Here is a 16,473-nt window from a genome sequence, read left to right as displayed (position 1 = left end):
CAGACCCACTCTATTTTTGTCCCAAGTGGAAGTATGAAGCATCAGAAATCTCATGCAAAGGCCTGTTCTCATGAGATTTCCAGCAGTTTTGCAGACTAAAGCAGTGCGGATAATTTGCAGAGAAGGCCCTGAACTACTTGACTTTTGAGTTTTTTGTGGTTTCCCCCTCACTAGATAATACTGCATAGACCAGTGGTCCCCGAACTTTTTACCTCGCGACCTCCCCTTACTCCTGTCCGCACCCCCACCCCCTCCAGAGCCATGGCCAGGAGCAGGCATGTGGCTCCAGGAGGGAGGGAGGGATGCGGACATGGGTAAGGGGGCCGAGGCTGGAGCCATAGCTGGGGGCAGGGATGGAGCCTCAGCCACGGGCCAAGGCCAGCAGCCGGGGCCCCAGGCGCAGGGCTGGCGGCCGGGGCCAGGAGTGGAGATGGGTGGCACTTCCTCCCCGCCCCCTGTGGGGGCTGGCCCAGGCCCCAGCCATGCCTCGCCCCAGCCGTGCCTCCCCCCGCCCAACGTTTCTCCCTGCCCTAAGGGGGTGTGCCCCACAGTTTGGGAACCTCTGGCATAGACTTATTATTTACACTCAGTAGTTTCAGGTCCTGGTTCTCATTTACATTAAGGACCCTTTACATCATTCTGGCAGTGTAAATGGAACTTAAAATAGAGTGCTCAAAGTGCTGTACAAATATTAATCAATTAATCCTCCCAACACTCCTGGGCAGTAGGTTTTTAGTATTACTGCCACATATTATGGACTTGGAAACCAAGGAAGAGACTTGGCCAAAGCCACACAGCAAATCACTGGCTGAGCAAGGATTAGTATATAGGATTTCCAAGTGCACAATCCACTTGACTACACTCTCTCTCCTATTCTCCAACACATGCTCCAGTTCCTGTTCACATAAGACTCCTCATCAGCATGCTGAATATCTCATGCTGGGAAGTAAACTGTCACACAGGTGAGCTTATAAAAGCACAAAGTGAACAATGACAAATTTTGTTGTGATGACAGTTTAGTGTCCATACCATTCAGCCTACAATGTGCTGATTTTGCTTTTGTGTGTGTTTTTTAAAGTAGTATCTTTATGAATAGCTAAATGTCCAACTATCTGACCATAAATAAAGTACAACTTGAGTACGGCCTTGCAAAATTTGGTTCAATATGCACATTGTTTGAATAGAGAGAGGAAACATACAGGTTCACATAGAAAGAATAAAAATGGCAGCACAACATTTTAACAGAAAACATTTTGAATAAGGTTTTCTCTATTTTCATATGTCAGCGGCCACAACTCCTTCTATGCCAAAATGTCTTTCATATCCCAGAGACATGTTCCTTTAAGTGACATTTCCACTATCCTGGCTTTACTGTACATACCTGTCCTTGGGTGTATCCTAGCATAGGTTCCATCATTGCAATTCTCTTCCTGTACTGCAGAGCATTCAGGGCACAGTAATACTGTAATGATGAAAGATGCTGCTTCCTCCTTGCATTTGCCACCTCCTTTACTACTTCTGTCTTTAGCTGAATAAAAATTAGTGCAGAATTTAAAACTGACAGTCATGCAATGCACAATCATATTATGGATATATCCAGATCATTTACTGATTATTTTAATGTCATCATTAAATATTTATTTTTCATTATGGGAAACAATATCTCCATGACAAGATAAAAACAAGCATTAGAAGTAAAACAAAACAATTAATATAGGCTCTACCTGGCAACATATTTAACTGCCTCTCTAACTTTAATTGATGTATGCAGTGTAGTTATAGCTGTGTCGGTCCCAGGGTTTTAGGGAGACAAGGGGGTTGTGGTAATATATTTTATTGGACTGACTTCTGTTAGTGAGAGAGAGAAACTTCCGAGGACCTGAAGAAGAGCTCTGTGTGGCTCGAAAGCGTCTCTCTCTCACCAACAGAAGTTTCACCTCATCTCTCTTCAAGCATATGAGCAGCTCTCTGGGCTATAAATAGCACAACTACTACATATTTTAAATTGTAAGCATCAGGTTATGACTTTGGTTACATCAGCGTAAGTCTGGAGTAATTTCATTGTAGCGGAGATCAGAACCTGGTCCTATGTGTTTGTAATTCATAGAACTAGTAATTCTGGGCACAAGTCACGATCTGCTGCATCTCCAAGCACATACGTCCGATACAGGAGCTAAACACTGCATTCTGATCTGCAATGCAGATCCCTTAAATCGTCTTCTGATCTTTCTAAAAGTGTAAAGCCCCCCTATTGGCCCAATCTTACGTTCTTTGCACACTTTGTACTGAGTGGGAGGCTTGGGTGTGCAAAAAATGCAGGATCAGTCCCACTGACATCACATTCATTTGCTGTAGATGGAATGAGAATCAATATCCAAAGACCTGCCAGGCACACTGAAGAGGAGACTGTAGTCCTTCAAGCACAGCAGATATATGGCATTATTACATCACTTCAGGTACAAACACCCTGCATCAATAATCCTCTAGTACAGTGGTCTCCAAACTTTTTTGATCGCGCACCCCTATCAGTAAAATTATTTTGAGCACACACCCCCGCCGCGCCGGCTCTACAATTTTTGCCGAAGCAAAAAAAAAAAAAAAAAAAAGCCGCTCGGACTCCCACCTGACGAAGCAAAAAAAAAAAAAAAAAAAAAAAAAAAAGCTCCTCCTGCTGCGCACCCCCAAGGATCCTCTTGTGCACCCCACTTTGGAGACCACTGCTCCAGTACAGCATCCTCCCTTTAGAAGGTTGGTAGACAGATGGGTTTTACAGCAGGAGGCCTATAAAAATCTTTGTGGTCATTTTGGATTTCTTCTGTCATGAAGAAGTAAGTCATCCTTACAGTTCCCCTTGCTGCTTTATGGCCTCAAATTCAACAAAACACTTAAGCACACATGTGTGACACAGAGGCTGACTCACAGTGCTGGGTGCCCCGAGAAGCAGCACAACATGCCTTACTTGAAACATGTAAATAGTTCCTTCATGTTAGGCACATGCTTCAGTACCTTTCTCAACTGAGGCCTAAAAGCTTTGTTGCTGACTCAAAAGGCAATCACTGGGAGTCTTGAGCTACTGTGGATTCAATCCACAAAACCCAGAAGTTTGTACATTTGCCAATGCTGTAGTTAAAAATGAATAAGAACCAAACTATAAAAGACTTTTTTTTACCTTTTCATTTTCTCTTCTTTTTGGTAATCGGCTATACTTTGCCATGGAGAGATCATGTTCTAAAAACAAGAAGCATTTTCAGCATCATGGCATGGGTATACACACAACATGTCTCCTGTGACATAATTAGTGCATGCCATTAGAAACAAACAAAAATATGAAACATACCATTGCTAGCAAGGCCGAAAAGATCCTTTAAAGTGCTTACTTCTGAAATAAAAAAAGTCAACACTTCAGAACGAAGAGAGAGCTATATACATTGCTTATTCAAGCAGAATCACAACAAAACTAAATCCCTTTATAGGTACTTGAAGGACAGTTGCCTACGTCATTTTACTCCTACAAACAGAAATGTGTAATTTATGTTCATTTCTTGAAAATAATAAATGAAGAGCAGCACTTACAAAATATTTGCAATGAGCCGCTGGCATCTCCTATGCCCCCCGTTTGTTTAATCCATTTGGGGCTTGTCTTAAATTATAAACACCTCAAGGCAAGCACAAATGAGTTCCCAATCGTAACAGGGCCTTTGGGGGGTCATCTGCAATATAAATAATTTCCACCCTCATGCTCTGCTGTGCTTTACATTACTATTCACTTTACCGATCCACTTCCCTCCTTACTGCAAGAAATACTTCTCTTCCTCCAATGTACCACTTGGTCACATGATGCTCCACTGCCAGTTCCCTGCTGGGACCTCAGGAAAGGAAGCATGGAAGGAAGCACCTGTACACGCAGGTAGGTAAGATTTAGATAAACCTGCTTTACTGTACAAGCTCTGACAATGGAAAAAGATCCCGTATGTACAGGTGTAATTTATACAAGGAACCTGCAGGCTACTTTGTCCATTACCAAAGAGAAGCTGTCCTTTGCCTAAAAAATCTGCTGTTTTGAACAACATATTGCCAGTGCTTAAATGACACATAGAAAGCTGTGTGCCCACCAGTGACTGCCACAGCATATGAACTAGGGCCCTGATCCTGTAACTGGATCAGACCTACTTGGGCAGACCTTTGTGCCTTTGCAGAGCCACAGTGACATCAATGTGGATGCGCTGGGGCCAATATTAAGGATATTGGGCAAAATGTTCTGATTGGGGTGAGGAAAGGTAGCTAAGTAAATAAGCTGATTTTCAAAGGTGCTGCTCTCACTACCCCCTCCCTGTGCACCGTAACTTGCATTAATCTCTTCAGTAAGAATACCCAGTAGGAAATTGTGAAAAGCTTAGAGAGAAATTGCAGGATTTGTGTTCTTCACCAAGGTACCATGTGCTCACATAGACCAAAACTGTGCTTTAGCTCAAGGCCCTCACAGTGTCTGCATTCCTCTAGTGCAAGAAGTGGGAATTCTGAGGCAGCTTCAAATAAACTAGTACATGAAGGTTTTTATTGCATCCAATATGAAAAATAAGGCTGTAAGTAGAGAATTGCTTGTACTATTATAATTAGTAGTAAATTTTATCCTACACCAAATTTTCAGTGGGCTACAGATTTCTGTACTGAAAATGCATAGCTGCTCTCGGGAAACAAGAGATTTTGGCAGCCTGACAGGTAATAGATGGGACTTTGGCATCTACAGAATTGGGAGAAAGTTTGGGTTCTTGACACCTCTGGGGCTTTAGATAGTGGGGATGAGATATATCTCCTTGCCCTCTCCCCTCCTATGAACAAGGGCAGGGGTCATTTGAAATTTTGGGTGCAAATTTCACACACACACACACACACACACACACACACACACACACGGAAAGAGCTGAAGAGAGACAGGAGCTTTCTGAGGGGCTGACCCAAGACTATGGAATGAACTCCCCCAGGAACTAAAGACCATCACAAACCTCACCATCTTCTGCTCCAAGTGCAAGGTGCCTTTCTTTTACCTTCCCTTCTCTGACTCACACACAATGCTATATGTTTGTATGTGTTAATTAAAAACAAGACACACTGCTGTGCATACACACTTTTCCCCCTGGGAAAAGGATGAGAACAAACATGTGACAGATATTAGTCATGTTGCCTAATGCACTACTGAAAGGCACTCAGATACTATGATGAATACATAGAAGAGTAGAATAGAAAAATGTAACCCCTTAAGCTCCAGCCCTGCAAACACTTACTTACATGTTTAACTGTAAGCATGTGAGTGGTCTCACTGAAATCAAGTGAGCAAAGTTAAGCAGATATGAAAGCATCTGCAGGACAAAGATCTTGGTATTTGGACATTATGTGCCTCTTGTTTTGACACCTACCACAGAACTATAATAAACAACATGCATTTGTGAAAGGCCCATTCATGTCATCATAGTCTTAACTGCTCTATAGTGATGTATGGAAATGAAACAAGCTGAAAATCATAATTTCTCCAAAGCATGTTTTCTTTCACAATTATACTGCAGTTGTTTTCTCTTCCAATAAAACCAGTTCAAACAAATGTAGGCACCTAAATGCCTTCTGAGGTGAGCTGAGCATGGGAACTATTTATTATTATTTAAAGTTGAGATACAGTCAATAAAATCTTATGCTTCTCTTGCATGTGCTGATTAGACTCTCTCTGAACTTGCACAGCAACCTGCTTTCAAAATTATTCCAAATATTTGCACTGCTATTTTGTTTTGTGAGCAAGGAATTTCCAATTTTGTGCCATCGTGCCATCTGGATCTTTCCATGGGTGGCACAGAGTTAAAAAGGTTGATTTGCCTAAACAGGGGAAAAACAGGTATGCTTTGTAGTCAGAAAAATCCTGCCCCTGTTTTTCAAACCCAGTTTTCTCACAGTAGGGTTAATATTACCTCTCCTTTCAGATGTTCACAAGCCTGGAGCACCACTGCATTCCTCCAGCTTTATGCAAGTATGACACCACTGAATTCAATTAAGTCACATTGGTATAAAAATAGATCACACGGTGGCGAATGTGGCCTTGTATTTTAAAACAGGTAGCACGTGTGCTGGACTTCTACAAATTTATGTCTGATCAAAAATGCTCAGTCTAGCAGCAAGTAAGAAAATATCAGATTTTTCTGGCAATTAATACAAAACCAAGTTTCTTAATGACAAATTGATAAACAGTCAACAGCTTACAACAAAATGTGTCAGGCACCAAAAGTTATGAGTTGATAGCAATTTGGAATCTAACCAAAACTTACCTGTAAGATCTTTTTCTCGAAATTGTATGATTGGGAGAACCATTGTGTCCGCAAGCTGTTTTGCCAGCTCAGAATGGAGAATGTTAAGCTGAAAGAGAGAGAAATGATCTAAAATACTGCATTGTGCACAGAGTACTACAGACACACTGTCATCAGCCCGTGAGCCATATAGGCCTCTGTCTGCAGTGTAGTTGTAGCCGTGTCAGTCCAAGGATCTGAGAGAGACAAGGTGGGTGAGGTAAATAAATATTTATTATTATTATTACTACAACTACATTGCATACAACAATGGAAGGTATCAAATTTAGCCATCTGAAATGGAAACTCCACAACATGAAGAAAAAGCATCCCCAGAGGTCTCACGTTCTATAACCGCGTGACCACTACATACAACTGCAAATATGCTGAACAGCTCTGCAGACAGACTTCAGAGAAACTGAGGCACCATTTACTGCACTTCACATGCCCCAGAAGGGACCACCTCAAATGAGAAATCATCACAGGCTCCCACACGCTGGAGTTTAAAAAAAAAAAACAGTACAGACACCCCCCGGGTTACGCAAACCCGACTTACGCAAATCCGCACTTACGGGAAAAGTTCCGTAAGCTAGAAATAGGAGGGTTGTGGAGGGTTTTTTTGGGGGGGGGAGGGAGGAGGCGCATAATGGTTGGGGATACGTTTCCGACTTACGCAAAATTCGAGTTACGCGAGGCGTTCCGGAACGTAATGTTTGCGTAAGTCGGGGAGCGTCTGTAAAGTTACTTGGAAATCATGCAAGAAATCCAAAACAACTATAAAAACAAACAAACAAAACAAACTGATGACAGCCACCCAACACAACACCAAAAAGTGGAACCAACTACAAGTACTCCACAACCACAGAACACCACCTCTGGGATAAACCATGGCACCAGTATCCACCAAGTAGACACTGCACAACACCCAAACAGCATCAGTTTATCAAGACTAACCCTCACTGGAGCTGCATTATCTGTGCTCTAAGGGACTGAACTTCTGCCCTATCTCAGAACCTGATACCATACTAACTTGTGGAGAACTAGAAGAATTCTTCCACCCGTCTCCACCTCAAATAATTCTTTCACCAGAATGACGACACCACTCACAATTACCATGTCCACACAACAGAAGTTGGTCCAATAAAAGGTATTACCTCACCCACCTTGTCTCTCCAGGTGTATTTAAAGCATGTGTGTTTACATTTCTCTTGGGATTTAAAAATTTCTCAGGGAACTAGCTATTGGGCCAAATAATGCCAGGCTTGGTGGTCGTATGACATTTCTGATCCCAGATGGAGGGAATACCTCAGAAAGACCAGGTGTCATTAATTTATTATTATTATTATTAATAATAATTTTGACCTTATACCTGGTTACCTGGAGTATTAAAAACCCACCAAAAACAAACAAATACTGAGTCAACCCAAATAGCTCAAATAGTGTTTGGTTTTAAGCATTTTCCTCTGGAAACTGAATGCATAGCACTACTGAATATAATGCAAAATCAGTTGCCACTGAAGTCAGTGGAAAGACTGCCACTGACTGTACTAGGAACTGGATCAGATCTGTAGTCATCAACAGTTTTAACAGCTTCAACAAAAATGACAGTGGTAAATGTCCAACAGTTCCTCAGGACCCCATAAATTAAGCTTGCTCAAGGAGAGGCTTTGAAGCAAAACGTTTACCGCCACACTATTTACTGTCTAAATACTGGTTTCTCACTTGGGCTGCACCTGGCACAGTACACCCACCTTGCACAAACAAAAAGAAAAACGTCCTTGAACATTAACTCAACTTAGGCTCAGTTCCAAATTAAATTGTAAACAAGTGTTGTTCTTCATACTTTTAATGTTTTAATTTTTAAAAACTTCACATTTTATCAATATTTTCTTATTTATTTGGATTGATTTTTCCCCTTTTTTGGTGCGGGGGAGGGAAATGGATTAAGGCCAATATTTAAAAAAAAAAAAGCAGCAGCAGCAAGTTAGACTTCTAAAAGCCACATTTAGGCACCTCCTGATTTTAATAAGTGCTGAGCTCCTATTAAGATCAATGGATCCTACACTCTTGATTCATGCAACTCTCTCTATTGAAGGCAATGGGAGTTTTGCCCGAGTATGGACTGCAAGATCAGGGAGAGAGTAATTTAATCACTGCTTAAATGAACACTGATTCTATGCATTACGTCTTTCCCCCACCTCCTCATCTATTATTGGGAGTGGACTACATCCACCCTGATTGAATTGGCCCTGTCAACACTGGTTCTCCACTTGCGAAGTAACTCCCTGCTCTCCATGTGTCAGTATATAATGCCTGCATCTGTAACTTTCACTCTATGCATCTGAAGAAGTGAGGTTTTTACCCATGAAAGCTTATGCCCAAATAAATCTGTTAGTCTTTAAGGTGCCACCAGACTCCTTGTTGTTTTTGTCATTTGGAGTGACTCCCAATGAAACTCAACAATGGTTGGGTAGCAGGTGTGTTGGTCATATGGTTCATAATCATCTCACTGTTACCTTGTGTTTCTTGTCTGTCTGTTGTACTTATCTGTTGTCTCATCTTATACTTAAGGGCTTGTCTACACGGCGAAGATTTTTCAGTGTACCTTTAGTTTTCTCGGCACAAACTGCCTTGCACCCACACATAAAAGTTCTTTTTTTGATTCATTCAGTAGCTATGTTTAACCCTTACTGGAAAAACTTTCCCCTGTAAACAAACTCTTAGTCTATCAGCTCTTAGAAGCAGGGACTGTCTTTTTATTCTATGTTTGTACAATGCCTAGCACAGTGGGGCCATGATGTGTGACTGAAACCGCTAGGCTGCTACTACAATACAAATTAAAAATTCATCGTTATCTTCTTTAATGCATGGAACGGGGTGTAGGGGCGGACTACGGAGGAGATAAATAGAACCATTCAATAACCAGTGCAAGTCCCTGAGCAGTGATCCAGGGAAAAGCCAAATAGGTAAGGAGGAGTGTCACAGTGTGTTACAGCTGCTACCACAAATCACACACCGTAGCAGTGGCCACAGCTTCTGCACCCGAGTTCAGTGGGTTGGGTGAGAGGATACTATGCACTTCAATCCCCAAAGCTTGTTTACTCAAGATGTGCATGGTTGATGAGGATTTCAGCCTAAAAGCTTAATTTAATCCTTGCCTGATCTTTTTAAAGGATTCAAAGAGCATTTCGGTTCCTTCACACTTGAGCCTTTGAGTAGATTTCATTAGTAATTAGCCTCCATTAACCACGTTCTTTGTTAATGCTCTACACAACAGAGTCAGGATCATTTCCCACTGCTAGAGCTTCTCTTTCCTTTCATTCCTGTAAACTGAAATGTATTCACAATAGGAACCATTACAAATAAAGGACCCTATTCATAAATGCTTTACTCTCATGGCAAGTCTCTCCCTCCGTCTCCCCCCCACCCCCAATTTCTGTAGGTGTCTCTTTAAAATCCAGACCAGAATGTGATCCAGCACATAAAGACATGTTTTGTGGCATGTTGTTATATATGAATGGGGAGGTCCCTTTTTCCATGTCAATAGCAGCAGGGAGAGAGGGTCAGACTGGGCTCAGCTAGGATGCCCATGATCATGCTGGGGCTTGGCAAAAGGTTCCATAGATGGGACCAAAGATGTGATGTTCTATATACTGTCAGGGATCACTGAGACCCAGGATGCTACTTGTCTGGATCCCTAAACGTGGTTGCCCGGTAAGGCCAAGTTCTGCAAACTTGTTCTTCCTGTCAAGTCTGCAGAGGCAGGAAACCAGCTTGGAGGGGTTAAGTGGCTGTAGAGCAGCCGTAACTGGGATTCAGTAAACTCCAGGGGCACAGCTGACAGGAGGCTGAGGAAAGGAAGGAGTGGGCAACTTAAGAGGAAAAGCCTAGATTCAACAAAATGGATTCTGTGCTCACAGCTAGCAAAGAGGAGGGCTTTGTTTGTACCTTGGAAGGGAGAAAACATTGATTTTTGACCTGTTTATACTCCAGTAAGAGGGGGCAATGCTTTGTGTGTGTTCTGAGAGAGCCTGTTATGTAACATTAACCATCAGTCCTTTTAAAGATCACCAGAAAGAAATGGCATGGCAGGAAGCAAGTAAGGGCTAAATTAATCTTTGGGGTAACTTTGATTAAGTCAATGGAGTTACACCATGCTAATATTTGAGCTTATTTAACCAAGTTTTGTTATTCTGTCTAAATTAGGCCCCAATACAACCCTTTGCCTTTTTACTTAAATGGCAAACAAAAGTTAAAAGTAAACAAACAGGTAGCAGTGTATTTCTGATTATACAAGCACAGACCCCGTGGAACCTAGAAGGGATGAGGTAAGACCAAAAAACCCTCTCCGACACTAAGGTCATACAAGCACCTAGATACTCAGACCACCCGGGAAACATTATTTCATGCCCAGTGACGCCATATTTAGAAAAACTCCCATTCCTTAGCAGTGACATGCACTGCCTGGAGAGAACAAAAGCATTGTGTACTCAACTCTGTAGCCTGATTTAAACCAACCCTCTTGCCATCAAACTCCTGCTGAATCCTACAGCATAAAATTCTATGTCATCTTGTGGTGACTATTTGAAACTTCATTAACTGTTGCTTGTGATGCTCCTTTCCCCGGAAAATCTGGGCACCGATTGCAGAGTTTAATGCTTAATAGTGTAAAGGCCTTTTCTATCAGAAGGAGGAGATCATAAACTAGCCCAATCCGGTTGATACTTGACCCATTTCAGAATCTCCCCTAATTCCCCTGCCTGTTTGGCACAGCCCTTGCATTGAGGATGATGCGTTGCAAGGGGGGGGGGATGCTCAAAGAGGTTGAATGGCCCAGATTCACAAAGACCAGGACTTTCAATAGAAGTTATGAGTCTAAATACCTTTGTGGATTCTGAGCCAATATTCCCAGCACTCCCCTAGTAATACAAATTGGCACACCTCTTAAGGAATGCAATCTACTCCCCCTCACACATATGGGAGTGGGGTGCAGAGCTGGGGCATTGTTCTCCCACTGGAGCGGTATGCTTCCACTTGGGAGCATCCCAGTAGCAGTTCTACACTCCCCTGGGCACTGGGGTTGCAACTCTGCCCAATCCTTACCTGGTGTAGGAGAAGTATTAAATTAAAGAAGGAAAGTTAGCTTATTGATTAAGGAAATACATAGGTGTCGTAAAAACGGACCTCAATAGCATGTAGAAGGAAGGTCTTAAAAATAATGAGTTATAAGGCAAAATGGAATGAAGTAGGCAGGATGTCTGGTTCAAAGAATAACTAATGAAATAAGGGGAAGTTTCTAAAAGGAAGGCCTCTGACTGATAGGGATGACTACAGGCAATAAGAGAAAAAGAATTTCTCTTAAAAGGAGCCAACATGGACCTTCCCACCCCACCTACCAGTGTTACGTCCTATGTGAACCCAGGTGCAACAAAAAAGCTGTTGGTCAGCAGGAAGGAGGGGACAAGATAAGAAGAAAAGGCCTAGGGAAGAAAGGAGGTGGTAAATCTTATCTGGATTAAGACTGGAAATAAGGGTGAACTGTCTCAATTTGGTTTTTAGCTGCAGTCAGTAATTGGCAATGACATCACTTGTTTGTTAAAGGGTATAAAAAGTGAACTCCTCAAGGGTTCATTGCTAATTCCTGACCATGCTGGAGTCAGCCAATATGGGTCTGAGCACTACTGGGATTAGCCTGTTTTATAAGCATTTGATCAAGATACTTACAATGTTTTGTTACTATTTGGCTGTAGTAAATTGCTTATTATTTAGGCTTTTAAGGCATGTTTAGAGCAATTGTATCAGTACCATTTGGCCTTTGGATTTAATAAAGGAATTTATGGTTAAATTAGTGTTCGGTGGTTTCCCTTATTAATATTTTCAAATATTATTAATAATTCCAACACGAGGGTTATATAAAGGGAGTGGGATTTATTACTCCTTCCCTTCCATTACATGGTCACACAAAGGCCAGGCAGAATTTAGCCTTTAGTAGTAGTCAGACGAAAATGGCTAAAGAGACAGAGAACATGATGATATTGCTATAGGCCATTTAAATTACCTCATCCACTACTTTTGAAAAGTAATGAAGGGTGGATATCACTTCTTCATCTCCTTTACCCAGGGCAAAATTCTGAAAATAAAAAAATATATTGATACTGTAAGTTAACAAGGTCATTATACAGACAATATGTCGTACTACATATATGTACAAATAATATACTACTTTCATACATGCACTTTATATTTTAATTTCCTTGTCTAAAGGAATAACGTTTATCTGATTTATTTAAAAGGAATGGTCGTACCAAGAATAGGCTGCTTTGCATCTTCATTAATTTACTAATGTAAACATTTTGGATGGGATTTTCAAAAATACTCAGCGCTGCTCCCACTGAAGTCAACAGGCGATTTCCCCCAATGGCTTCAATGGGACCCGAGTTAGGCCAATGATGAGCCATTTTGAAAATCCTACCCTTTGAATAGATTTTTCATATGCACCATCTAATCAGCTGAATGTTGAGACTGTTACCCTTGCAAACATAGAATTTTAGACGTACCTGCTTTTCATATGCAAGAAGCTGCTTGGAAAGCTGTTGTGTGGCTAGACACATTTCATTCTACAAAACAAAAAGGAGAGTTTAGAAGAGGTAACCAAAAATATTTAGAATTATTGTTGTTACTACTTTATTATTTGGATAGTGGTAGTGTTTATAGGCCACAAACAGGACCAGGACCCTGGGGGATATACACACACTGCAAGTGACCTTCCCTGCCTCAAAGATCTCACAGTCTATGGGTATGTCTACACTGCGATAAAAAACCCACGGCACCAAGTCTTAGAGCCCGGGTCAGCAGTCTCAGGCTCGCCAGCCTGGAATTGATGGAACTCACATTTGAGTTCTTTCAGAATGCCATCTGGTCCCGGTGACTTGTTAATGTTAAGTTTATCAATTAATTCCAAAACCTCCTCTAGTGACACTTCAATCTGTGACAGTTCCTCAGATTTGTCACCTACAAAAGCCAGCTCAGGTTTGGGAATCTCCCTAACATCCTCAGTTGTGAAGACTGAAGCAAAGAATTCGTTTAGTTTCTCCGCAATGACTTTATCGTCTTTAACCGCTCCTTTTGTATCTCGATCATCCAGGGGCCCCACTGATTGTTTAGCAGGCTTCCTGCTTCTGATGTACTTAAAAAACATTTTGTTATTACCTTTTGAGTTTTTGGCTAGCCGTTCTTCAAACTCCTCTTTGGCTTTTCTTATTACATTTTTACACTTAATTTGGCAGTGTGTATGCTCCTTTCTATTTACCTCACTAGGATTTGACTTCCACTTTTTAAAGGTTGCCTTTTTATCTCTCACTGCTTCTTTTACATGGTTGTTAAGCCACGGTGGGTCTTTTTTAGTTCTTTTACTGTGTTTCTTAATTTGGGGTATACATTGAAGTTGGGCCTCTATTATGGTGTCTTTAAAAAGTGTCCATGCAGCTTGCAGGGATTTCACTTTAGTCACTGTACCTTTTAATTTCTGTTTAACTAATCCCCTCATTTTTGCATAGTTCCCCTTTTTGAAATTAAATGCCACGGTGTTGGGCTGTTGAGATGTTCTTCCCACCACAGGGATGTTAAATGTTATTATATTATGGTCACTATTTCCAAGCGGTCCTGTTATAGTTATACCTCTTGGACCAGCTCCTGCGCTCCACTCAGGACTAAATCGAGAGTTGCCTCTCCCCTTGTAGGTTCCCATACCAGCTGCTCCAAGAAGCAGTCATTTAAAGTATAGAGAAATTTTGTCTCTGCATTTCGTCCTGAGGTGACATGTTCCCAGTTGATATGGGGATAATTGAAATCCCCCATTATTATTGAGTTCTTAATTTTGATAGCCTCTCTAATTTCCCTTAGCATTTCATCATCACTATCACTGTCCTGGTCAGGTGGTCAATAATAGATCCCTAATGTTATATTCTTATTAAAGCATGAAATTACTATCCATAGAGATTCTATGGAACATGTGGATTCACTTAAAATTTTTACTTCATTTGATTCTACATTTTCTTTCACATATAGTGCCACTCCCCCACCCTGCACGACCTGTTCTGTCCTTCCGATATATTTTGTACCCCGGAATGATTGTGTCCCATTGATTGCTCTCAGTCCACCAGGTTTCTGTGATGCCTATTATATCAATATCCTCCTTTATCACAAGGCACTCTAGTTCACCCATCTTATTATTTAGACTTCTAGCATTTGTGTACACGCACTTTAAAAACTTGTCACTGTTTATTTGTCTGCCCTTTTCTGATGTGTCAGATTCTTTTTTATGTGAATGTTTATCATCTGATCTGGCCCTTACATTATCCTCCTCCATCCTCTGCTCCTGACTATTAACCTAGAGAATCTCTATCAATAGACTCTCCCCTAAGAGAAGTCTCTGTCCGATCCACATGCTCCTCTGCAGCAGTCGGCTTTCCCCCATCTCCTAGTTTAAAAACTGCTTTACAACCTTTTTAATGTTAATAAACTTGCTTCTAGGCCTGGTGACAATTCCAAAGCTCACCAGCAACAATGAAATGGAGTTCCACGGCGTTGTAAATACAATATTCATCATCCACTTAAATCCTGTTTACCTTTAACTGTCTTCTTATTTACATGTGGAGAATACATCACAGGAGGTGCCCCTCATATAAATAATGCACACTTGTGATCAATACGGCATCATAAACGTACATGGTGCTTTACAAAATCAGTGTTGCCAACTCCACTGATTTTATTGCAAGTCTCGTGTTATATGATATCTGATTTAAAGCCACACATGGTTACGTGAGAATCTCAACTTTCACTGAAAACAAAAGCCCTTATGGTTGCAGAGAAAAGCTTGAAAAGATGACCAGAGTGCAGCCACTAAGCTTAAAAACCAGAAGGCAAATAAAAGGAACACATTTATTATTATAATACTATTATTAATAATAATAAATACCCATGATTTTAAACCATTCTCATGATTTTGTAGAGCCTGACTCACAATATTTGGATGTTTCAGATTGCAATACGGCAAAATAATAAGTAACAAAGTCTATGTTCCCAAAGAGCTGGAAACTCATTCATGGATCCAAAACCTTATGAAATCAATGAAAAGACTCCCATGGACTCCAAAGGGCTTTAAATCAGGCTTTCTGAGCCCCAGAAGTGGTCTTAGAGCCAAAAAGAGGCATCACTGAGAGAGTGTAAGGATTCATGAATTAAATATGGGTGGTGGTGGGATGAAACTAGTTTGAAGAACAAACTAAAAGAATCCTAGGCAGCTCCAAATTACATAAGTGATGCTCAGTGCTGTCACTTTGCTTGGTAGCACCTCCTAATCCTCAGGACATTTTCTCCAATGTCTCTTTGCACAAAAATATTTTCTTTCTGCATTGCTAAAGGCAGCATTAGATTGCTTCTAGTTCTCTCCCCCCTTGCTCCCCAGCAGCTACGAACACTGTTAGTATACAAATATATTTATTGGGACTGCTACAGAAAATGCCACAGCACTGACAATGTTCAGCATCTTATTGCACTATAACTTGTTTCTAGGATTCCCCTTCAGGTGCCTAGTTGATACACTTTAGTCGACTGTGAAATGAAATGGAATTACCGATTAAAAAAAAAAAATCATGTTTATTTTGTGGTGCCTTCTTTTCTTTATTCTTGGCATATGAAGGTCCCTATTGGGCCATTACTGTAGCATGATGAGTGGAACTGGAGAATGACATTCAGATTTCAGGAGGGACTTAATTCAGTGTGGCACAGCACCTGGTGATTGGAAATGCAAGCTGGGGCACAGGCTGCTTGGTTTTAACTCTACAGCCTTATCATGTAAACACTAGCTTCACTTAAGAAAGATCTCTTTCCTACAATTCAGCCTGTCTGACACATCACTATTGCTAATGGCACAGTCACTTCTGTGAGTTCAACCCATCAATAGAAATGAAGCAGCAGTGTTGCCAACTCTCATGATTTTGTCATGAGTCTCATGATAAATACTGTTTTCCTTAGAGCCACAGCTCCTGGAGTCAAGTGGATATGGGATCATTTCAGCCTTCATTCTTAAAGAAAAAGTAAGTTTGCAGCCCTTGTGGCTGTGGAGAAAGCTTCAAAATGTGACCCC

At 41.2% G+C, this 16,473-nt stretch overlaps 1 protein-coding gene across 2 annotated transcripts in view; it reads right to left on the bottom strand.

Annotated features, from left to right (window-relative positions):
* APPL2 (adaptor protein, phosphotyrosine interacting with PH domain and leucine zipper 2) overlaps positions 1-16,473 on the bottom strand; it is a 52,259-nt gene that overhangs the window by 22,249 nt on the left and 13,537 nt on the right. For both annotated transcript variants that reach the window (XM_065401943.1, XM_065401951.1), the window contains exons 3-8: positions 12,884-12,943; positions 12,385-12,456; positions 6,309-6,396; positions 3,338-3,379; positions 3,170-3,228; positions 1,382-1,528 (exon numbers count right to left, since the gene is read on the bottom strand). In XM_065401943.1, the coding sequence (XP_065258015.1) occupies positions 1,382-1,528; positions 3,170-3,228; positions 3,338-3,379; positions 6,309-6,396; positions 12,385-12,456; positions 12,884-12,943 (468 nt within the window). The remainder of the gene's footprint in view (positions 1-1,381; positions 1,529-3,169; positions 3,229-3,337; positions 3,380-6,308; positions 6,397-12,384; positions 12,457-12,883; positions 12,944-16,473) is intronic.

The sequence above is a fragment of the Emys orbicularis genome, chromosome 1 (assembly GCF_028017835.1).
Source record: "Emys orbicularis isolate rEmyOrb1 chromosome 1, rEmyOrb1.hap1, whole genome shotgun sequence".
Lineage (NCBI taxonomy): Eukaryota > Metazoa > Chordata > Testudines > Emydidae > Emys > Emys orbicularis.
Note: the sequence above shows the minus strand (reverse complement) of the source record. Positions and strands in the feature narration are given on the sequence as shown.